Source organism: Corythoichthys intestinalis, chromosome 7 (assembly GCF_030265065.1).
Source record: "Corythoichthys intestinalis isolate RoL2023-P3 chromosome 7, ASM3026506v1, whole genome shotgun sequence".
Lineage (NCBI taxonomy): Eukaryota > Metazoa > Chordata > Actinopteri > Syngnathiformes > Syngnathidae > Corythoichthys > Corythoichthys intestinalis.
Window position 1 is genome coordinate 31429720 of NC_080401.1, and position 23618 is coordinate 31453337.

The following is a 23618-nucleotide window of genomic DNA, read 5'->3' on the forward strand; positions in this document are numbered from 1 at the left end:
GGAATGCATCCAAGCAATGTAGCTTATCCGAATTCCAAGGTTTTTTTTTCTTTCAGTTCTGTTTTATTGGGCCTCTTCTTGTTTGGCACAATAATTTTGTAGGGAAACATTAGCAAACTGTGTATATGCTAAACATGGAGCCTATTCTAGTTGACTTAGCAGAAGGCAAACAAAGGAGTGGCCGAATACAGTATGTGAGAAGCTCTGTATTAAATATGAATTACAGTAACCCTTTCAGCGCCATTGACGATGATAGACATCCAATTATATGTCTCTTTTCATCCTTCTGCTCTGAATTAAAATGAAGTCCAATTCACTGGAACTGGGAGGGTTCCAATGAATTGGACGTCCGTGGCTGTCACTGGCATTCAATGAGTTAAAGCGAGTCTATTCATCCGTATCGCTTCAGGGTCTTAGGAAAACTGGAGTCTATTCTGGCCGACTATGTGAAATTGGAACACTCGCAGGGTATAAATGAAGAAAGACAACGATTCACAGCAAAATACTCCGATAAAAACCCTTAGCGAATGGAAGTTTCAGCTTGAATATGGCATTGCCCCCTTATGCCACCAGTGATGGACATGGGCAGAGCAACAAAAACAGTCTCGGGGCCTAACAATGACAAAACCCCTTCCTCCCTTAGTGCAAACATAATATTGTTGACATACCCTGGGTGTTGTTTTTTAACCAACCTCCTCCAACAGGATCCTACACGTCCTGGTGCTTCAGCACACAGCCCGGGGGCTCCACTGGTGTTGTCCCAGTAATAGTGGCAGGGCGCCAGTTGAAGGGAGAGGAAGGGAGGGAAAAGCGGCGACGGGCAGGGGGAATAACAGCTTTCTTTGTGTTTCTGCAGGGAAGATACTAGGTTCCGGTGCTTTTGGAAAAGTGGTGGAAGCGACTGCGTATGGACTCTCCAAGGCCAACTCTGTCACCACGGTGGCGGTCAAGATGCTTAAATGTACGTCGAAGGTCGCAAAAGTAAAGCGAAGCTAAGCCGCTGTGTGCAGTTAGCATGACTGCCGGAGGGCTTTGAGTCAGACGTCACATGTGCTCCATTAGAACAGAGACAAGATTATCAGGATGATAAAATCAATCAGCAAAAATTAAGTCAGGAAAAAACACTGAATGGATCGTAAATAGTATGGCGCTTGACAAGACAATTGGGGTATTTAGTACGCTTACCGCACATTAAGCCAAATTTGGACTAATAATAAAGTTCAAGTTATTCCTTTACAAATCATATTTTTAAAACAATAATAAAAGCTTTAAAAGGGCATTTGTGTTTTTACCACACACAGTACACGATTTTAACCCTTTTAGGACAGTTGTTACTACTGTGGAAATCTATTCAAAAGTTGACACTTTAACCCTTTGTAGAGCAAGTGACTATTTTTAGTCATTTTAAAAACTTAAATAAGAGCAATTATATATATATACTGTATGTTTAGTTCAATATGAATCATTATTGTACCTTTTGTAGTTATAAGTAAATAAAGTATAAATAAAACTGAAATACGGAAGGGTTACTGGTTATGGCTCCATGTAACACTTTAAAGTTGTTGTTTTTTTTTTAAAGTAGTATTAAGTCAATGACTGATTGCATGCAATTAATGGCGATATATAATGCATTTAAATCAGGAAGATTGGCTGTGAATGTTCACGTTTCAGGGTTAGATGTTTAATCCATTTTGACTAGGGATCATTTTGACTTGTCTCCATTTAATTAACTCCATGTCAATAGGTTGTCTTCTTTTTAGGAAACTGCAGTGTCAGTGTTTGTTTTGTTTCTTTGAGAAAAAGCAATATCAAGAGCTTGTTTTGTTTTGGGAAGGAACAACATCAAAATGTCTTTTAAGGACAAGGCACCATTAGTATGACCATTGTATTGACTTTGTCTTCTTTATAGGAAAAGTGTAACTTCAAATTTAAGTTACTATTTAGAAAAGTGAAACAACAAGATTTGGTCTTCTTTTTAGGTGATCATCAATTGCTTGTTTTGGAATAAAGTTGAACGTTTTTGAATAAAAAGCAGCATCAGGGTTTTGAAATTCCAACAACTAGAGGTGATGGGCAAAAATTGGATACACACTTTTTGTGGCAATTACAGCCTCAATTCTCCAAGGTGTTGATTCATACAACTTGTGAATTGTTTCCAAAGGAATTTTAAGCCATTCTTCAGTTAGAATACCCTCTAACTTTTCTAGAGACGATGGCGGTGGAAATCGACATCTTAATTGAATCTCTAAAAGTGACCATAAATGTTCAATGTTATTGAGGTCTGCGGCTTGTGCCAGCCATACGAGATGCTCAACTTCTTTAAAATGTTCCTCCTGCCATTCTTTAAAAAATATGTTCAACGATTATGATGCCAAACTCATAGGTGTTTCCTGAAACCTATTGCTGGAACCCTCCAGAATAAAGGAAAAATACTAACGTTCATTCATGAACGTACACAGATCAACATTCCCTTGCACATCTCAACATGTGGCTTCACTCGGCTCGAATGTGTGACTCGAGACCAAAACAGGAAGTAACTGTCAGCGGTTACCATGGAAACGAGAACGTAGCGGGAACCTTGCAAGCAATTTCTATTCAAAATGCTCTTCCTACATGACTACAATATTCTTCATTCAGCATACAATATGAGGCAATAACAAAAATAGTGTCGCACAGACACTAAGGAAACTAACTTTAATCAGATTACTGGTTTGGAAAAATGAACGTGTTAGATTTCTCATTACTGAAAGAAAGTAGTCAGATCAGAGTAACGCGTTACTTAGTAACACGTAGTTACGCGTTACTGAAAACACTGGTTTTAACCAATTTAAACTGGGGTTCTCTTCATATTTTTTTCACAGCAAGCGCTCACTCAACTGAAAAGGAGGCCTTGATGTCCGAGCTGAAGGTTCTCAGCTACCTGGGAAACCACATGAACATCGTTAACCTGCTGGGAGCCTGCACTGTGGGAGGTAGCGTTGCCTCCGTTTTCACCACGGGGTTGAATGTTTATGATGACTCTTGTCCTCGCCCTTCGTGTCAACCATGACGGGTTTATCTGTGCTGGCAGGCCCCATCCTGGTGATCACAGAATACTGCTGCTTCGGCGACCTGCTAAACTTTTTACGGAGGAAGAGGGAGTCTTTTTTCTTCGCCAAGATGGAAGATGACTGCTACTATCGCAATGTGATGTCAGAGACGGGCACTGCTGGGTCAGTTGTTAACCCTTGTTTGGCTGCCAAGGATGGTGCTAAAATTCGAATCCCATTTTGACTGGGAGAGGCTGAAAATACTGTACTATGAGATTATTAAAAAAAAATAATAATAATAATAAAAAGTGCCTAAAGAGTGTTATTTGGGGGGCCTTAACCGTAGTGTATCTCTGTTTTTATTCATTTTATTATTGTTTTGTTAAAAAATATATTAATGTATTACCGTATTTAATCATAAAAATATACATATATTTTTTAAATCATATTTTAAAAGAATGTAATACTGATTTTTTTTTTTTTTTAATTAAAAAAAACAAAATTAAAACCTCCGCGACCCTCGTGAGGAATAAGCGGCATGGAAAATGAATGAATGAATGAAAATTAAAACCTGGCATCCACATATGTGGACATCACCTTTTGAGTCATGCAGGCCACAATAATAACATCTGTTATACATGACCCAAAAAGGGATGTCCACATTTGAGGACGCCACGTCTTTATAAGGTTTTTTTATTTAGTAAATTACCAAAAATAGTCACTTTTTATGGCTTTTTCCTGATGATGCACCTATAATTTTTTTTTATCTTCATTGAAAACAGGCGACGGGCGTATTGTTGCTAAATCATATTTTTTACACCTGGAAAATTTCCATTTTTCTAGCAACTCAAGTCTCCTAATAAGTGATTTAGGTCCGCGAACCGTTCATAGTCAAAACAAAATATCAACTGCAAAATCTGAATTGAGTGGGAAGACCTGGAATGCGTCAAAGCACAGTTTACTATCCAGAACTTGCGTAGGTGTAGGGTGTTAAAATGCTGCTTCTCAGACTGCTCTTTTCCCTCTTCACAGCGACAGCTTGAACGGCTACATGGCCATGAGGCCTTCTGCCATTGGCAAGCCGCCTCCTTCCTCATCCTCATCATCCACATCCACGGTGGAGAAAAGAAACTCTTTCCGCAAAGGCAAGCCGGACATTTTGAAATTCAGTATTTTTTTTAAAAAGCATTAAAATTTAATGTCTTTTTGTATCTTCGTTCTCAGGCGGCTCCTATAGCGAAGAAGATGCGGAGGGGGAAATGTTTGACGATGACGGCCTGTCATTGGATACGGAAGACCTGCTCAGCTTCTCCTATCAAGTAGCCAAGGGAATGGAATTCTTAGCGTCCAAGAATGTGAGTTATCCCACGTAACTACTTTTGTCGATGGGTATAGAGCGAGCAAGGTGTTGTCGCACAACGGTTTAACTTTTGTGTGAACGCAGCTTTAGTTCCGAGTGAGCTGTAGCCAGCTGGTTTTGGCCACCGTTCACGATCATGATTAAGCCTATAGAAAGTTGAGTGTTCAATGAACCAAATCTGCATATTTTAGGAATGTGGGAGGAAGCTGAAGAACCTGGGGGAAAATCCGAGGCAAGATTTTTATAACCTGGAATTTCAAAAATGTTGTGGTATTTAGACCTAGTTGAAATCAACAGGAATTTCCATAACACTGGTTCATGAACGAATGAAAATTTGGTGGGTGCGACTTATAGTCAGGTGTCTCTTATTGTCGAAAACTGACATTACATTGATTTTTTTTTTCAATTATTTTTACATAAATCTTATTTTTTTCATTTCATTTTTATTTAGTTATGTGCATTTTTGTTCCCAATTGATTCTTTTTAATAGTTTAAATGAGTTTTAAAAATCAATTTTAAATTTTCTGGAGTTTAAATATTAATTCAGATCAATTTTACAAATTACAACAGAGGAGATAAAAGTTTAAGAATTAAATCTAACTTCAAGTTATGATTTTAGGTGGAATAATAAGTACTCTTTGTTTTTAACAGCTTGTAAACTTTCAAGAACTTTATGCTTATTCACACTATTAAGTATTCTGATACCTTCCAAAAAGGCTATGTGTTTCAACTTTCAACATCCTTTCATGGGTGATTAACTTGATTTCTGTCTTCGCACAAAGCACAGCTCATGTTTCTACCACTAGTAAACGTGTCAGGAAAACATGTCGTGGCACAATGTTCGAAATTAAATTACTTTTCCGTATCAATTGTCAGCTTGAAAAAAAAGGAAAAAATATGCTTGGCTGATATCATGCATAGAACATGTCTCATTGGTGCTTTTTTTCACAGTGCATCCACAGAGACCTGGCAGCCAGAAACATTCTGCTCACTCAAGGGCGAGTGGCAAAGATCTGTGATTTCGGCTTGGCCCGAGACATCACTACAGATTCCAACTATGTAGTCAAAGGCAACGTGAGTGATATATCAAAAACAATGTATCAGACAAGATAATTTTATCATTCAGCGGAACAGTCTTTTTGTGAATGTGCCATATAAAAATGGCATTACAAAGGCAACAATAATGGAATTAAACCTACTAAACACCCATTTGATTAAAAAAATTGATGCAGTTCCACTCCACCGTGGCAGTTGGCAGAAATGGGGGGTTCACGTTAAAGTTAAAAATCTCGAAAATGTTGTTAGAGAGCAATTTGCAACTGTTCATAAATCCAATTCCCTCAACTTTCAACTCAGGCTCGGCTGCCGGTCAAATGGATGTCTCCGGAGAGCATTTTTGAATGTGTGTACACGTTCGAGAGTGACGTGTGGTCGTACGGCATCCTGCTTTGGGAGATCTTCTCGTTGGGTATGAGCATCCATCCTTTATAAGTGTTTTTCTTTTTTTTCCCAGTCTTTTCTGACCAAATGAATTAATCGTGCAGGAAACAGCCCTTATCCCGGAATGCCTGTGGACGGCAAGTTCTACAAGCTGATTAAAGAAGGATACAGACTGGACTCTCCTGAGTTTGCACCCTGTGAAATGTAAGATTTGGGGGAAGTGTTTTTTGTGTTTTTGAAAGGTGTCAGTCGTGGCGAGTTGTAAAAAGTGAGATTTTTACAGTGGCCCACGCTCATCCTGTTTCACTAGCATAAAACTACTTTTATTAACTTCTACTTTTGAAAAAAAAAAAAAAGAACCTCTATAGACTTTCTTGGTTATTCGACCACCAAAACTTAAATTCTGCATGTAAGGGACATACAACACCAGTGGAAAGAATGTTGTTTAATAAATTGAAATAAACACAGAATTTTATTTTTCTGAGGGGCAATATTGGAGAAAACCGTTAATAAAAGCCTTTTCCTGGGATGTCATTAATATCATATGGAACTATGCCAGAGGCTATTATTGTGTGTGCATATGTGTACTGACGTCACATAATGTTGACATTTTTTTTTTTTAATTCATTTCTCCATTATTCGAGGTCTAAGGAATTTGCAATTTATACACTTAAATACTTTAAACAACCATCTTTCACATGAAGGCCATATAAACGAGCTGTTGTTTTTCCTTTCAATAATCAATCACATAACCAAGGTTTTGTGTGATAAATTTATTTTATGAGTGGTTTAATGTGAACGATTTAAAAAAAAAAAAAAAAAAAAAAAAACATTTAATTTGACATTTTTTCCCCTTGTTAGCTTGCCTCCATGAAATATGCAGTGCTACAAACCAAAGGGAGCTGTTTTTTTCCCCCACGTAGCTCAGTCTCATTATTATTTCAACAAAATGGAATAAAAACTTTTTTTCTCTTTGTTTCTCAAAAAAAAGGAGGGAGTACAAAAATCAGAAAAATATTTGAACAGAATTTTGTTTGATTTTTTTTAAAGATTTTATTTTTAGACAATATCATCCAGCATTCATATGACTTTAAGCACCCAAATTGATTGCCGGTGTTCAGTGACAGTGTTTTGTATCATGTTACAGTAACACATAATCGTGCTCCTTAGGTATCAGATCATGCGGTCCTGCTGGGAGGCCAACCCAGTCCAAAGACCCCCCTTCAGGAAAGTGGTAGAGAGAATTGAACAGCAGCTGTCAGACGCCACCAAACATGTAAGTGCTGACGCGACAGACAGAAATCTTCATGCGGTTTGCATCATGAAGATGTGTGGCAAATTTGCATTCACAGTCAGTTTCAAGGCAGTGAGTTTTCGAGTGTTAATATATTCTGATCACGTTTACCTGATGTCAGGTTCAAGTCGACCTAACCATAACTGATACTTTAAATTCTGGTCATACTTTATCCAGCCCACGTTGGCAAAATTCCTCTTCAACTACAACCCATTTTGGAAATATTAAGACAGTGGAAGACAGGCCAGGGAGCCTTCTGGGTTGCTGTCGGCTTTCACTACCAGCGCTCCAATTGCTTAGATCAAGGGCGTCAAAGTCATTGCTGACGCGGGTCACATTTTAAAGCAGGGGTTGGGAACCTTTGCTGACCGAGAGAGCCAAATACCCAACATATTTTAAAATGTGATTTCAAAAGAGCCATACAGAGTGTGTGTTTACATCTGTGTGTGTAAATACAGTATATTATATGGTCGCCGAGTCGTGATTGATAGAAATCTTGAGAAAACAACTAAGAAAGCCTAACAATCGTTGCTCAATTGCGCACTCAGCACTTGGAAAACAACAAATGGAAACATAGATTGGCGTTTCGTTTATTTCCTCGAAGTGGAAACCACAACCGGGGACAATCAGGGGAATGTGTGCATCACAGTGGCCGAGACAGGTGAAGCCTCTCGAGGCAGCAGTTTCAGGGGCCGTTTACATGGTGACTCTCTCAAAAGACGAAAAATTTCATGTTTGCATTTATATGGTTTTTTCTCTATTCGAGCAATGTCGCAATTCCGCATAAAAACGATGTAGTATTCATGCCAGGCCCTAGGGACCAGTGCAGATTTACAAGGTGACAGTGAATGATGCACTTTGACCTCTTCGGCCCGGGAGACAACATGCCCGGATTGCCCGCCCACTCCAAGCAATGGCATTTTCTTTTGTTCAAAAAGGCTAAAAAAATGGAAACATTCAACATATTTACATAGAAAATATTATAAAAACAGTAAATTAAAGCCGACATGCCGCCATATTTGCTGTTTTTAATGTTTATTAGCACCGCTGCGCACGCCTAATGTGACGTGTACGAGTGCTGACGTTATCGGCGCGGTCTCGCGCCGCGGGAGCTTTTGATATGCAGGCGGAGCAAGCCCACCTCAATCCCCCACAATCGAATTCTTCCACTTTGGAGGCAGGATTCCAAGGTTTGCGTCTTTGCCTTCCGTCTTCGCCAATTCCATACGAACGCGAGGCCACGCCGCAACACAGTCATTGCGTCTTCGTGTCGCAGAGTCGCCATGTAAACTGCCCCTCAGTCTCACTCTCCTAGAAGTGGTGACAATTTGACAGGCGAAAAAGTAATGAAAGTGAAACCGTTCCCCCGCCTGTGTGACGTGGGGTACCACAAAGTTCACTTTCGTGGTTTAATTTTCCCCTACGCATTTTAATATACTCCTATACTATACTTTATAGCCACGCTGTTAGCTGACCGGAGACTTAACGCGCTAGGTGAGCTATGTAAAGCCCATGTCCGTGCAATCTGCAACCATGAATGGGCACCGAATTGAAGCAACGTACGTTTGAAGTGTGGTCCATTTCATTCAGGAGCATAAAATACCGCGTATATTATGTTATATTACTCTCTCACTTTGTAGTCAGTCACGCGGTGCGTTCAGCTACACCATGCAAAATAGATCCACCACATTAGAACCCGATTTGTTACATTATTACAGGTATTATTGTTATCATCACTATTATTGTATTATTATTGCGATTTTTATTCATAATTTTTTTGTTGTGCTCTTTGTAATTGCTATTTGCAATAGTAACAGCAGTATTTATTAAGGATTTAGGCATGGGGCAAGGCAAATTTATTTGTATAGCACAATTCAAAGTCTTTATATCACATGAACGTCATACAAATCCCATTAAATCGAAAGAACGTTAAAACAAAGGCAATCGAAACAGGAAATAAAATTATACATGAAAATCACATTAAATTGAAATCAGAAATGGAAATAAAACAGAAAAGGAATAAAAAGCAAATAGCTTGAAGTTGGAAATATGTAGATAGGTATGGATATGCTGTGATAAACACAAGGGTTTTTAGCCCTGATTTAAAGGAGCTAACAGTTTTACCAAACTTCAGGCCTTCAGGTAATTTGTTCCAGAGGTGAGGAGCATAGTAAATAAATGCTGTCCCACCCTGCGTGGTTCTTGTTCTTGGAACATATAGGTGACCGGTTCCAGATGGACTTAGGGGTCTAGATGTTTCACAGGGATCCAACAAATCAAGCAAGTATTTTGTTCCAAGGCAATTAAGTGTTTTGTAGACGAGCAGTAGTATTTTATACTGTAGTCTATCATTTGACTCACTGGAAGCCAGTGTAACGATTTCAAAACCGGTGTAATGTGGTCCAATTTCCTTGTATTTTTAAGGACTCTGGCAGCAGCATTCTGTACTAGCCGCAGCTTCCTGACTGATTTTTTATCAAAATCTGTAAATATGCCATTGCAATAGTCCAATCTACTGAAAATGAATGCATGCAAGTTTTTCCATGTCATGTTGAGTCAGAAGCCCCTTAATTCTGGCTATATTTTTAAGGTGGTAATAAGCAGATTTAGTGACGAACTTGGCTATCAAATTTTAGGTCAAAGTCAAGAATTAGTTATCTGACTTGATTTGTAGCTGTAAGTGGCATTGTGCTAAGGTGCCTGCTTATCTTTGAACTTTCCTTTTTTGGCCCAAAAATGATCACTTCTGTCTTCTCCACATTTAACAGGAGAAAATTCTGGCACATCCATTCATTGATTTGATGAATGCATTTACTCAGGGAGACTAAGGGACTATAATCATGTTGTGACACAGAAATGTACAGTTGTGTGTCATCTGCATAGGTGTGATAGGAGATGTCATACTGTTCCATGATCTAAGCTAGGGGAAGCATACAGATGTTAAATAAGAGAGGTCCAAGAATGGACCCTTGAAGGACTCCACATGTGAATTTGGTTCATGTTGACTGATGGTTACCGATTGACACAAAGAAATCCCTATCATGTAAATAAGATGTGAACCACTTAAGAATAGTCTCAGTGAGCCCTACCCACTGTTCCAATCTGCTGAGTAGTATGTTCTGATCAACCGTGTTGAATGCGGTACTGAGATCCAATAGTAGCAGAACAGATGATTTGCCAGCATCAGTATTCCGACAAATATCATTTAGGACTTTAATAAGCACGGTCTCATTGCTGTGTTGTGGCTGAAATCCAGACTGAAATGAGTCAAAAAGATTGTTTTGCATCATAAAAACCTGGATCTGTTCAAACAAAACTCTCTTGATAATTTTCCCCAGGAATGTCAGATTTGATATTGGCCTATAATTACTAACGGTTGAAGCATCTAGATTAGGTTTTTTAAGAGGAGGTTTTATTACTGCAGTTTTTTAAGTCTGTGGGAACTCTCCTTTTTGGAGAGAAGTATTTATAATGTGAAGTATGTCTGCGGCAATGCAATGAAAAACAGTTTAGTGTATTTAGTGTATGTTTTCGGACTGTGGTACGAATTAATGTAATTATAATGTATTCTTATGGGAAAATCCTGCTCGACATACGACTATTTCAACTTACAAATAAGGTCCTGGAACGAATGAACTTCATATGTAGAGGTTCCACTGTATTTCTATCATTCTCCTTTTATTTTTAATTACTATAACAAAAACTGAATTTTATTGTCTAAAAATATATGTGTTCAATTTATATTAAAAAACAAGAAAGAAGTCTAAAGTAATTGTTCACTTGCAGTCCTCGATCTTCCATTGTGGTCTATAGTAACTTAATTTGATTTTTATTTTAGTCAGAAACATGATTTACTTTCGCAGGCCACTCAAAATGATGTGACTGGCCTAATGTGGCCCCCAGTCCTTGAGTTTGACACCAGTATCTAGGATGGAAAAGGGAAAAGAAGGGTGGGTGAGCCCAAACAAAACATAAAAATAAAGAAAAAAACACCTCAGAGCATTAGTAAAAGAACAAAACATTATTCCAGTGTTCGTCTTTGCTTACAAGCACGTACTTTGGACTAATTAGTACCACGCTTTTCCAGATCTATCTGAACTTCAGCTCCCGTCTCATGGTGCCGCCCAGACCCAACACTTCCGCCACCGCAGAGGAGGACGACGACAACGACAATGAAGAGAACAGAATCTCCGACACAGCTATACAGCTCAGCTCAAATGGCAACAGTGCTCCGACACAGCCCTTGCTAGTCCATCACCAGGTTTTCCTGGAAGGCATGGGCGTCGGAGTCCAACGGGTGTGAGGGACCCCCCGAGCCCCTTGTCACTTAGAAGAAGTGCCTCTCATGTTCTGCTACTGCAACATAAACAAAACACTGCCAGCCCACTTCCCCCTTTCCTTTAAAGACTCCTACTGTGGTGATAAAAGAAACACGGACAACCCCCTGCCGCTCCAGACAGGACAAAGAAGAACATTTTGTTATTAAACTATACTTTCAAAGAAGAGCAGTTGCAAAAACAACAATTCACTGCCACACATTTAACTCACTGGCTGCCATTGACTGCGATAGTCGTCCAATTCATTTGAACTGGACGAACAAACGTTCATTCACTGCCACCTTCCCACTTCAAATGGATTGGACATTTACTACTGACAAACTAATTCAAAGTCACATTAGAAGTCTGTCATCGACAATGACACTGAAAGAGTTAAAGTCGATTATTTCAGCTTTCTTTGAAGTTTTCCCTTTTTTCATATACTTTTTACATACTGATTTGTCTGGAAAGGAAAAAAACACTCGAGGCACTTCAATTCATTCCGCCTATCCCATTATGCAGCATCATTATTGTTGATTTTTTTTATGTCAGTATTACATATTTCAAATGAAGGTGATTGTTTTTTTTTTCAGGGTCCAATTTTTCAAATGGAGTTACTGGGACACTGGTTTTTATAAGCTATTATTAAGACGGCCTGATCCGCTTTGAGGACATTTCAAATCGTTTCATGGCCACGGGCCGCGATAAGAGGAGGTTGTACGACGCGGTACGCTAGTTCATTTTGTTTGTAGATAGTTTTCGCAAGATGCTGGGGGCAAAGCTTACAAAAAAAAAACATTGTGTTTCCTTTACTCCTCGTTGTTTACATGCTGGTACTGCCATTTCAGAGATTTGTGTTTTTCTGTCGGGAAACAAAATAGCTGACTGTTCGGGACTTGCCGTTCAATAGACTGGAAAGCAGACATTTAAGCTGATCATATTGTTCCCCAGCCACATGTTACTTTTCACCCCATTCTCCCTTTTTGAGTCCAGATGTTCGTGCTTCCAATGTTCCCGCTGGGTAAATGTCCTGTTCGTACGAATGAACATACTGGATTGTGATCGCAAGAGTGTGTGTGCTTCTCTGAATGATGAAAAAAAAATTGTTTTTAAGTCATTTTATCCACGCGTTTACATGACAATGACATTTTGCCCCGTTTACACACAAAAAAAATCAGTCCTTGTGGCCAATGGTGATAAGCTTCAAGATCTTGACATTCACCCTATAATTGTTTTTAATTGCCTATATCAGTGGTTCTCAAACACTTTATAATAAGTACCACCTCAAAGAATATTGAAAATTGGCTCTCTGAGTGCCACCATTACGCCGACATTACTCATTGATGACAACAGTGTTGTTTTTGGCAGCCCTTTTAATTTTCGTCTTTGTCTTTTAGACGATAATACCTATTAGTCTTAGTCATATTTTAGTCATCTCAAAATGTGTTTGTCCTTGTCTAGTTTTTGTAAACAAAAACTCTAGACTATTTTGGTCTAGTTTAAATCGACATTTATTATAGAAGTTTTTGAAAAAACTTTACTCCAAAAATAATAAAGATTGCTAACTATTTCGAATGAACATGTCTATCTAAAAGGAAAACACCAACTTGTTGATAATACACACTCAGCAGGAAAACAGTACATTATTTTCAATTAATGATATCGACCTGAACGCCATGAAATGTATGTAAGAAAAAGTTGTCCGAGAGTTTAAGAGGACGCTCGCAATTACCATTAGCTTAATGCTAACGCGAATGCTATGCTAACGTTAAGAGTTACATTTAGTGTGTGATGATCACTCAGTTCAGGCCTTTAAAGGCTAACGCAACATTGCATATTATCTCTGGCCAATATAAAAAACAAACACAAATCTTACTGTGTGCATGTGTGCAAGCCTGGAGACTGGATAGCAGCAGCATGTCACATGAGTAAAACAACCAGACACTGCTACAATGCAGGCTAACTACACATAAAATGTCACACATTATAAACATGTGACGGAAACTATTGCGCATTTTAATCTCGTTCTCGTCTGTCAGACGAAAACCAGCACTCATCTCGTTATGTTTTAGTCTCCCAAACCATGTTTTTAGCTCGTTATGGTATCGTCATGAATAAAATTTTCGTTGACAAAATATTTTTGTAATAGTCATCGCTGACAAAAACAACACTGGATGACAGTACACTCTAAAAATTGAAACCTTCTATTGGTCATGTTAATTTAAGATGTTAGCTAGACATAAATCAAATTATTTATTAACTTGTCTTGTGTATTCCTAACTGTTGAAAGATAAATTAGCTTAGCGCGGTCATGATGGTCACCCTCACTTACAGCAAATTATTATATATTAACTTAAACTGAAGTCTAGTTTACGCCAAAATGTTGAGTTTTAACGGATAAGGTTTTTGTCTTTTTTTTTTTTTTTCTATCTAAACTTGAAAATTCAAGTGAAACTGATTGACTTGAAATTTCAGCCAACTTTTTTTTGTGTTTGTAGAAAAAATCTGACTTCCCAGAATGACCTCAATTTAATATTTTGGAAAATAACTTGTTTCAGTTGGTCTTCATTGCCGTCATGTTGACATCAAGTATGATGACTTCATCTCGATTTCATTCTTGCATTCTTTTTTATCTCATCAAAATTCTTTATTTTTTGTTATTATTGCAACATTGTGTGATTTAATTTTGAGTCAAAATAAATCGGATGTCTATCGCTGTCAATGGCAGCCAAGCCACAGTAAAACATTAACAGTCTGCTTAGAGTGTGGGATAAAGAGTTGATATACTTAAGGTTGAGTTAAATGGTATTACACCTGTTCCGTAATATTTAAAAAGAAACACTTTTCAAAAACTCAGTCTGAATCTTTCGTAGCTGAATTTGGATACAACTGAACTGTACTTTATAAATGCCATGTAGTGGGAAACAAAAAAAGCTGTTTGAACATTTAGTTCAATAATCTTTTGCGGACCACGAGAGTGAGCTGGCGTACCACCAGTGGCACTCGAACCACACTTTGAGAACCACTCGCCTATGATGACTGGCTGCAATTGATAAAACTAGACATCTAATCCATTTTGATGGAGAGACCGGTGCTTCACTACAAAGTAACATTACAAGTTACTGGCCTGGCATGCATATTTCCACTGTCGTCGTCATGTAAACACGCCGGAAAATGTGCTATCTGCTCCAGTTTTGTACATATACATTTTACTGTGCATATACTATAAAGTCATATCGGAAGGCGACCATTTTAATGAAGAAGCGGTACACATAAAATATACGTAGAAAATATTCTTCTTATGCTGGTTTTCTGACCTTGTACTGTACACTTTGTCGCCCCGGGAACGTGACTCGACAAAAATGTCAAATTGAACCGACCATCATCAGACTTTTCCCCATGCATAAATGATATTTATTTAGTGTTGCTGTGTATAATGGATGTGTTACATGTGTCAATGTAAATAAAAAGGTCTATATTGAAATAGCAACGTGTTGAAGTACTTTCAGTCGAGGCCGTAGGTTTGGTCTCAACATTAGTAGAAACGATATAACAACATAACTGGCATTTACACTTTTTGGTGGGGACGGGACATAAGACCAAACAGATTATTGAACGGTGGTCAGGGCTACAGTTCTTACGAATATGAACTGAAGTAATTGATAAGCTAAATGATCAATGCAAAATAAATCGATATATTGCCTTTCATGTGTAATGGTTCAGTCGATACAACGTTCGATTCAAACCTTTGTTTTCAAGGAGTACTAAAGAAACTTTTGGAATGCAATTAATTCCCTTTTTAAAAAAAAAAAAAAAAAAAATATGGGGAGGTATTCCAAGAATGGGTCCACTTGTGGGGGACACTGGACCACTCCTAGACTCAAAGTAAAAAGGGTTAATATAAAAAAAAAAAAAATCTTAGTTATTCAAGGACCGATCTAAATCTGATGCATCCAAGGCCCCTTTCACAAACACCTGAACACGGTTTAAATCCCGGGATTTAAACAGGCAACCCTTATATGTGAAAGCAATTTCCCAGGTCGACTGACACATAAATGACGCCGACATTTACCGAGGCACGTCTTAGTGTAATGTCCGGGACTTTCCCAGGAAGCGGTTTGTGTAAAAGCAGGCGTTAAATTCATGGGTCACAGCACGATGGCTAATGATGTATCTATCAGGACGGGCCAATCGTCACTTCCTTTTCTTCACAGTAAGACGAAAAGCGGTAAACGAAAATCACTATTATCAACATAGCAATTTGGAAATAGCTAAATTAAACTGAAAACAATGAAATTAAACTGATACTGGATCGTAGAGCCGAGGAAGAGAGTCTATCCTCCATCTCTGGAAATGTGTGTTTATTTTGTTGCCGATGCTGTAACTGAGGAAACAAGGTTGTATCTCAAACGCGTTCAAGGGTTATTTAAATACAAACAAAAATACACGCGATCGCGGAAAAGGGGGAGTAACACAATGGGTCCTTGACAGTAGGTCGACAGGGATCAGTAATACCGTATTGGCCCGAATATAAGACGGCCCTGATTATAAGACGACCCCCTCTTTTCAAGACTGAAGTTTGAAAAAAGACTTTATGAACACCAAATTATTTTTTATACAGAAAATAATTACAGTACATCTGAAACAAATGATTATAACAATAAATTTGAGAGAAAAAGCATGTTATTTTGCCTCATTCAAATCTTAATATAATGAACATTTAAATATGATAAACTAAAGAGCAATCACATTTGTAAATGAATGGCTTCTGGTCTGAAACAAATGATTATAACAATATATTTTAGAGAAAAAGCATGTTATTTTGCCTCATTCAAATCTTAATATAATGAACAGTTAAATATGTAAACTAAAGAGCAATCACATTTGTAAATGAATGGCTTCTGGTTTTTGAAATGTAAATAAACCAATCTATTGTGATAAAACAACAAAATTGCAATAACTGCATTAACCATAAGGGGTTTGCGTTGGCCTGGGGAGTCAATTTCAGCATTCGCTTCAATGATATCTGGCGCCATCTAGCGTTGTGAATGGGTATAATGTCTAGACCCTGAATATAAGACGACGGCCACTTTTTCAGTCTTATTTCAATGCAAAAAACACCATCTTATATTTGGGCCAATACGGTAGTAACCTAACCGGATGGCAGAGAGTCAATAAGACAACAAAACATAAACACTCAAATACCAACACAACGTAGGGGATTTCAAAACAAGGGTGGCAGACGAACAAGCTAGCAAATACACAAAATTACAGAGTATAAGGTATCGAATGGTTGCCTGGTACACCAGACTCACCGCTGTTCCAGCTATTGAGTCTGGCCACCATTCAGCGGATACCATTTCCAGGGCGGAGCAAGCCACAGCAAACAGACAGCGGAGTGGACCAATCAGCGACGGGCAGACGTGACGTTAGTAAAACGACGAGGGTAGGATGAGGGACTTGCGCGCGGAAGTAAACATACGAGGAGAGCGGAGTTTATTCAACATAGCTACTTTGGCTAGCGTGAGACAGACTGTTGTCAATGACTCGTGTCGATGTGTTTTTGGTCATTTAAAACTGATTTTACCGTGGATTGGAACATATTCTCGGCTCTCCTTTTCACCATCTGTGTTGTTGTGGAGACGAATTTCGACGCGCAAGAGTGATGTTGCTCGTTAAGAACACGTCACGCAAATAAACTAATCTGATTTATCGATTGGTTTTGTACCTGCTCAAGAGGCCGTTAATGGGCTGGTTCCCAAACTTTTCTCTCAGTGTTTGAAAAATACAGGGAGAACAGTCTGGCCGTGCCAGGCAAATCGTATGGCGCCCAGCAAGTTGATATTTCGGCACCCTTCTCTTGGATCGCCTAGGCTTAAATACAGTCTTGATGGTCTTGAATTGGCTGCAGTTACGACGTCGGGAACACTCCCACTCTGTAACAAAATACAATCTGACCAACAGAATGATGCCAACCAAAAATGACGTGATGTCCAAGTAATAAAACCGCGCCAGCATCCTTCCCCGCACAGAGAGCGGTGTCCAACCCGTGTCACTCCCGGGATATCTCTCCATGCGAGAAAGCAATGATGCGAGTAAATCCCATGCACCTTACACACGAATTTACCGGCTTATGTGTGTGAAAGGGGCTCAAGACTCGAACTAAAGTACTCTCATGAAATTCTAATGTGTGATTTCATTTCACAGTTTTTTTTTCGTGTCAGTTCATGTTCATGTCAGTGTCCTTCTGAAGTGGGCCCATTCTTGGATAGCTCCCCGTTTTTTTTTTTTCATAAAGGGACTTGCACTCTGAAGTGACCGCATTGCATTACCGTAATGCACATAATGCAAACAATGATCCAAATGAGGGACAGCTAGCTTGACTTTTTTGTTCCTTGTGGAGGCTGGCATGACCACAGGAGCTTTGCAGGCCAGCAAGTTCACACAGTTTAATGCTATTCTAACTCTGATGCAGGTCGGAGTTTTGTTAGCAAAATTAGTGGCGTTTTACCCACCTCCACAACAATGATGTATTTTTACATTACATACAGTGGCTGTGCTGGCAGAAAAAAAGCTTCTAATATCCGGTCTCTTCGAAGCGGGCGTAGGATTTCTGTCGGGGGTTGTGTGAGTGTGCGTCTACGTCTGTTTGTGGGGTCAAGTCATCAGCCATTTAAACGTGCGTTTGAAGGGGGAAAACAGAACGGCACATTTAGCAAGTGAAAAGGGATGAATGTAAATCTGAACATCATGAAAATAATTCACTTAATAATGATAGGGTCTATTCTATCCTTTCAACATATGGGAAGACAATCTAAATTACCTATATAACTGAACTCATTATATAATGCAAATAAGGTTGCTTGAAATTTGATGGGGGCAATTTGAGCATCCTGTAAAGTTGGTAGTGTTATTTCCCTACCATCCCTATGCAAACCTAGGCCCTTGCTTTCAGTCCTTCAGCACAGGAATCTCAGGCACTAATCTAGTGTGTGAGTGTCTTCCTGCGTCTGTGTGTGTGGTCGGATACATTTGGTTAGTCGCGCGTGAGTGCGTGCCAATAGGTGCTTGTCCCCGACAGCGCATGTCACAAGTAATTCAGATAATCTCTTTGTTGTGAAATGGAGCTTAACGGCCTCTCGCCATTGCCAAATGCAAAAACCAGTAGAGCCGACCTTCGCCTTTTAGGTATAGGCCAGGCTAAAATATATTCAGGTCCCACAAGATAATAGCATCTCAGTATTTATATTCAGCATGAGGTTCACTTACAAAACTATTGTCTCTAAAGGGGGTGTGGTAGAGAAAATTGACTTTTAAAAGGCTTGTTGCTGAATTGCTCTCTCTTCAAGTGTGAAATTACATGAGCAAGTTAAATCTTTTGTGAGTTTTGGAATCTCTTTGTTGGGAAGTGGAGCTTGACGCCAAATGTCAAAGCCAATATAGCGCACTTATAAAAGTTATTCAAGGTCACCTTTCATTCTTAAGCCAGTCCACTCAAGTGAGTAAATAACATCATTGAAAACAGTCTTGTCTGTATATTCAGAATGTTGTTGTGATTACATGTTACTAAGTGATTGACTTGATCACTTTACACCTACAATGTTTCACTGCACCATATTCTTCGGACTACGAGGTACATTTATTTTTCTCAAAAATTGACAGTGTGCCTTATTATCCAGCTCTAGCTGTGCTTAATGATCCCGAAACTATTTTGTTGGCGCATAGCTGTATTATTCTGCCGTAGCAACGTTCTCAAGATGCACATTTATCATACATCAAAACCAAAAATAAAGCAACAAATCAAATAATTATTAATTTTTTAATAAAACAATAACTACAATGTTAAAAGACAAAGAAAAATGACAAATAAAGGGCACTGAGTTCTAATGCGCCTTAAAGGGAAGCTTGGACTTAAAGACTTGTATGCTATAATAAGCCACAATTGTTCTCTTTTACTAAAATATGTTATTCGAAACACATGTATTATTGCCATTGATTTAAAAATCTATAATATTTAGTACATGTAATGACCTACGGAGGGCGCCATGTTTTACACGCGCAATGCACCCTGGGGGTGACGACACAGTTGGGCTGGACTGGGAGAACAGCTGTGCTAGCTAGGACGCAAAGCTACTATGACAACTGGCATGATTTTGTCACATTCTGCTGCTGGTCAGATTGTTTTGTTACTGAGCTGTGGGATGAGTTCCCAACATCGTACCTGCATGCAATGCCAGGTCATCAGCAGTGTCTTCAAACCGATCCTAGGCAGCTTGCCGAGATATCGACTTGCTGCCATTTGACAGTTTGAATTCTTGACCCCCTTCATTGCGGGTTGCATCTTTGCCTTGGTTTTTCCATTCAGCTGTCTCTCAGTTTTCCCTCTGTTTTTTTTTTGTTTTGTTTTTATTGTCCCTCTTTTTTTTTTTTTAATTGATGCCGACCTACAGTCACGGACCCTTTTTGTGTCCCCCTTTTCGCGATCGCGTGTTTTGTGTGTGGGGGGGGGGGGGGGGGGGGGAGGGGGGGGGGTTTACAAGGGCGTAGGTTTGGTCTCAACATTGGTAGGGACGATATTACCGTAATGCACATAATGCAACCAATGATCCAAATAAGGGACGACTAGCTTGACTTCATTGTTCTTTGTGGAGGCTGGCCAGACCGTAGTAGTTTTGACGGTTAGCAAGTTTAATGTTAAGCTAACTGTTGCAGGTACTCTGAATAGCAAAATTAGTGGTGTTTCCCCCACCTCCACAACATTGATGTCATCAGCCAACCAAACGTTCGTTTTAGGGGAAAAATGGACCGGTACGCGCAGCAAATGAATGTATATAAATAAATGTAAGTCTGAACATAATGAAAATAATTCACTTAATAATGATAGGGTCTATTCTATCCTTACAACATATGGTAAAACAGTTTAAATTACTTGTATATTTGAAATCTATATAATGAAATAAGGTTGCTTAAAAGTTGGTGGGGACAATTGAGCAACCTGAAAAGTTCCTATTGATATGTCCCTACCGTTCCTATGCAAACCTACGCCCCTTGTGTGTCTAATAAACCCTTTTACGCAATCCCGATGATATTGTTGTCCGCTTGCTTCCACATTCGCAGACCGTAGCATATTTGTTGGTTTTCATCTGAGGACCTGTTACTGATTGCAACTAATAGATCATTAAACAATAGACATACTATCGATATAGAAAAAAACTAACATGGTCCTTGTGGGGATAGTTAATATTACTAAACAGTGTGGTCTAGAGTGCTGCCTGCATGCAGCAACAGTGCGGAGTCCGCAGCTGTCACTGTTAGTAGATGAACATTACTGATGTTCTGCAATTCCTTCCTACATGGCGAAACGTCTCCACATAGCAGCGACTACTTAATATTTGTGTTTTTATTTAGTCTTTTATTACCTTTTCATCGCCTCAAGAATACTTTTTGCATACTTTTCTTAATGCATTTTTAGTACGTTCGGCCTGTTTGCATCTAAACAAAACAAGCTGAAAGCGCACGGTACTATTTTGGGTGTCGGATTCGCCTGTTGTAGATGTTTCACCGATGTAGGACATTTTGTCAGAACATCGGTTTGGTCTACTCTCGTCTCATCCCGTCTTTCCTGTTTATTTTGCTTTTGCTGCTTGTTTTGTGAAATATCGACAGTGCTGTCCTGCTCATTAATGTTCCTCTCGGGTTCAAATTGAAAGGGCTGGCCAGATGACATGTTTATGTTGCTTGAATCATACTCTGAAAGCCCGGAAGCGCCGCCCGTTAATGTCATCGCTCACCGTGCATTGCGGCATCAACAACAATGGCGACCTACTCGTTAAACTAATTTTACAAATTTTATAAAAACGAAAACATCAAGAAGGGTTTTAATATCAAATTATTATAACTCATACATACTACTATTTAAATTTTAAAACCTACAAGTCTTGCTATCCGTGGTACCCTTTAAAATGCGGTGTGCCTTATGTATGAAAATAAACTTAATTGATGGTGTGTCTTATACTTAAAAAAATATATGTTTTTTTTTTGTTTGTTTGTTTGTTTGTTTTTAAGAAAAAAAGTAGGTATATGTTAAGCCCAGTATTTTTTAATATTTTCTAAAGACGGGTTTCTTGTCGTTCAAAACCTTGACTTGAGAGACAAAAAAGAAATAAATAGTTTAAAACCAACTCTCATGCCTAACTCAACAAAAATTACGTATTCAAGTGTTAGCGAAACGATACATAAGCCAAAACTTCCACTTTGGGCTAATTTGACAAGAGACGGCCACAAACATGTTCTTACGACTCTTAAGAACGGTATTAAAAGTGCCTGTGACACGAAAAAGCATGTTTATTTCATAATACACGCGGTATTTTATGCTCCTGAATGAACCGCTTGGATGTGTCATTGTCCAGCTGCTTCCTCAGCGAGCTCTCCTGTCCGTATTAGCAGGGGAACGAGCTGTAAATTGCTCTCCGCCAGGCGGTTTGCCGACCGGCTATCAACAACCCAGTTGTCATGTGAAATGACCCGTGCTAGTTATGTGAGATTTTCCGCTTCGAAGACTTTGAAACATCACTCGGTTCGGGTTAGCGTGTCGGCTAGCTGTCACACCTCTTGGTTTCTTTACATTCTCCGAAGCCGGGGAAGGGAAATGACATAAGCCCGATTTAGGTGGCATAAAATATCGTTCGGGAGGTGCGACAGTAAAGGTGAAGTCGACAGTTTTGACCATTATGGAGTAATTTTGCCATGTCATCTTGAATAAATGCATTTTTATTATTTCATATTCCATTTAGTACAAGACTGTTATTTGTCATGACCATGCCATTTATTTAGCTATTGGGGAAAAATACTTGGATAAAAAAAATAATATCCTGTAAAAATATTGGAGTAGAGAGACTGAAACAATGACATTTTGCGGCTCTCTTCATCACGTTTTCATCGTTCTGAATAATTCCCCCTCAATGGGCTGACTGGTCCTTCTCAAGCCATTTATTTAGCTATTGGGGAAAAAAATACTTGGATAAAAAGAATATCCTTTAAAAGTATTGGAGTCGAGAGACTGAAACAATGACATTTTGCGGCTCTCTTTGTCGTGTTTTCGTCGTTGTGAATAATTCCCACTCAATGGGCTGCATACTTAATCAGATGAAATCGTGACTCCGCTGACGTCATCCACCTGTTGGGGACGCTAGAGCCCTATAATGGTAGGCATGGCTAACCGGCAGATTAAAAGACTAATTTCTCGTTATCTGCGCTTTGCTAAATTGTTGTATATAGTCGAATCGTCTCAAAATATGATTCTAATTCACATAATAATCCTATTTAAAGAGAATTATAATACTGAGGGGCTGTGAGATATCAATAGAACCGTTATGTGGAAGATAACAAATATTAATAACGTTAACAAAAAAAAAATCACATTCATGAGCAATTATCAAAAATAGATCAAAAATTACGAACATTTCTGAAAGTATTCCGGAAACAGCCGGATGGGGCGGAGACGTCACAACAAGGAAACAAAAGGTCGAGGCAGGTGCCATCGTTGTTTATCGACGAGAAAGTTCCGTTCGTGTTTTATCAAAAAATCGCTAAAATGGTTCAAATCTGTCATGCTATGGTGTACAAATAACCATTTGTCGCAATGTAGTACCTATGAGTTCCCGAATGCAAGAAAAAGAGCCGAACTACGCAGACAATGAGTAAAGTTCGTCCGTGCTAAGAGGGCTAATTTTGCAGACCCAGCCTCCGGCACGGTTTTGTGTGGTGCGCATTTTTCACCTGAAAGCTATTCGAACTATGGACAAATAAAATCAGGTTTTGCTAAGAAAATGCTGCTGAAAGCAGATGGGGTGCCCACCTTACACGCGCAGCCACCTAAATGTCCCCAGATATCAAGAAAGAAGACGATGGCTGGCTCTGATGAGACCACCCCACCACCCCAGGCTAACAAAAGGAGCGGAGCAGCCAAGCTCGAAATGGCCAGAGTGAGTTCTCTTTTATAATATAAAACATATCTCGCAGTGGATATAGGAGTGGACACATGTATAAATTATCGCTTGTAAAATATATAGAACAAATCCTCTAATCCCATTCATATTTGTGTCCTTGCAGAGCGAAAACCTATGATAGCACAATAAATGATAATTATTCTATACATTACTTTATTTTGATGTCACGGT

The 23618-nt window shown here is 39.0% G+C and overlaps 1 protein-coding gene across 4 annotated transcripts in view; it reads left to right on the forward strand.

Annotated features, from left to right (window-relative positions):
- The window catches only part of kita (KIT proto-oncogene, receptor tyrosine kinase a), a 56706-nt gene extending 41642 nt beyond the window's left edge, over positions 1 to 15064 (forward strand). For all 4 annotated transcript variants that reach the window (XM_057841855.1, XM_057841856.1, XM_057841857.1 and 1 more), the window contains 10 exons: positions 857 to 961; positions 2862 to 2972; positions 3071 to 3212; positions 4062 to 4174; positions 4254 to 4384; positions 5341 to 5463; positions 5746 to 5857; positions 5934 to 6033; positions 7000 to 7105; positions 11211 to 15064. In XM_057841855.1, coding sequence (XP_057697838.1) covers positions 857 to 961; positions 2862 to 2972; positions 3071 to 3212; positions 4062 to 4174; positions 4254 to 4384; positions 5341 to 5463; positions 5746 to 5857; positions 5934 to 6033; positions 7000 to 7105; positions 11211 to 11426 — 1259 coding nt within the window. In that variant the 3' untranslated portion in view covers positions 11427 to 15064. The remainder of the gene's footprint in view (positions 1 to 856; positions 962 to 2861; positions 2973 to 3070; positions 3213 to 4061; positions 4175 to 4253; positions 4385 to 5340; positions 5464 to 5745; positions 5858 to 5933; positions 6034 to 6999; positions 7106 to 11210) is intronic.
- Positions 15065 to 23618: the final 8554 nt, after the last annotated feature.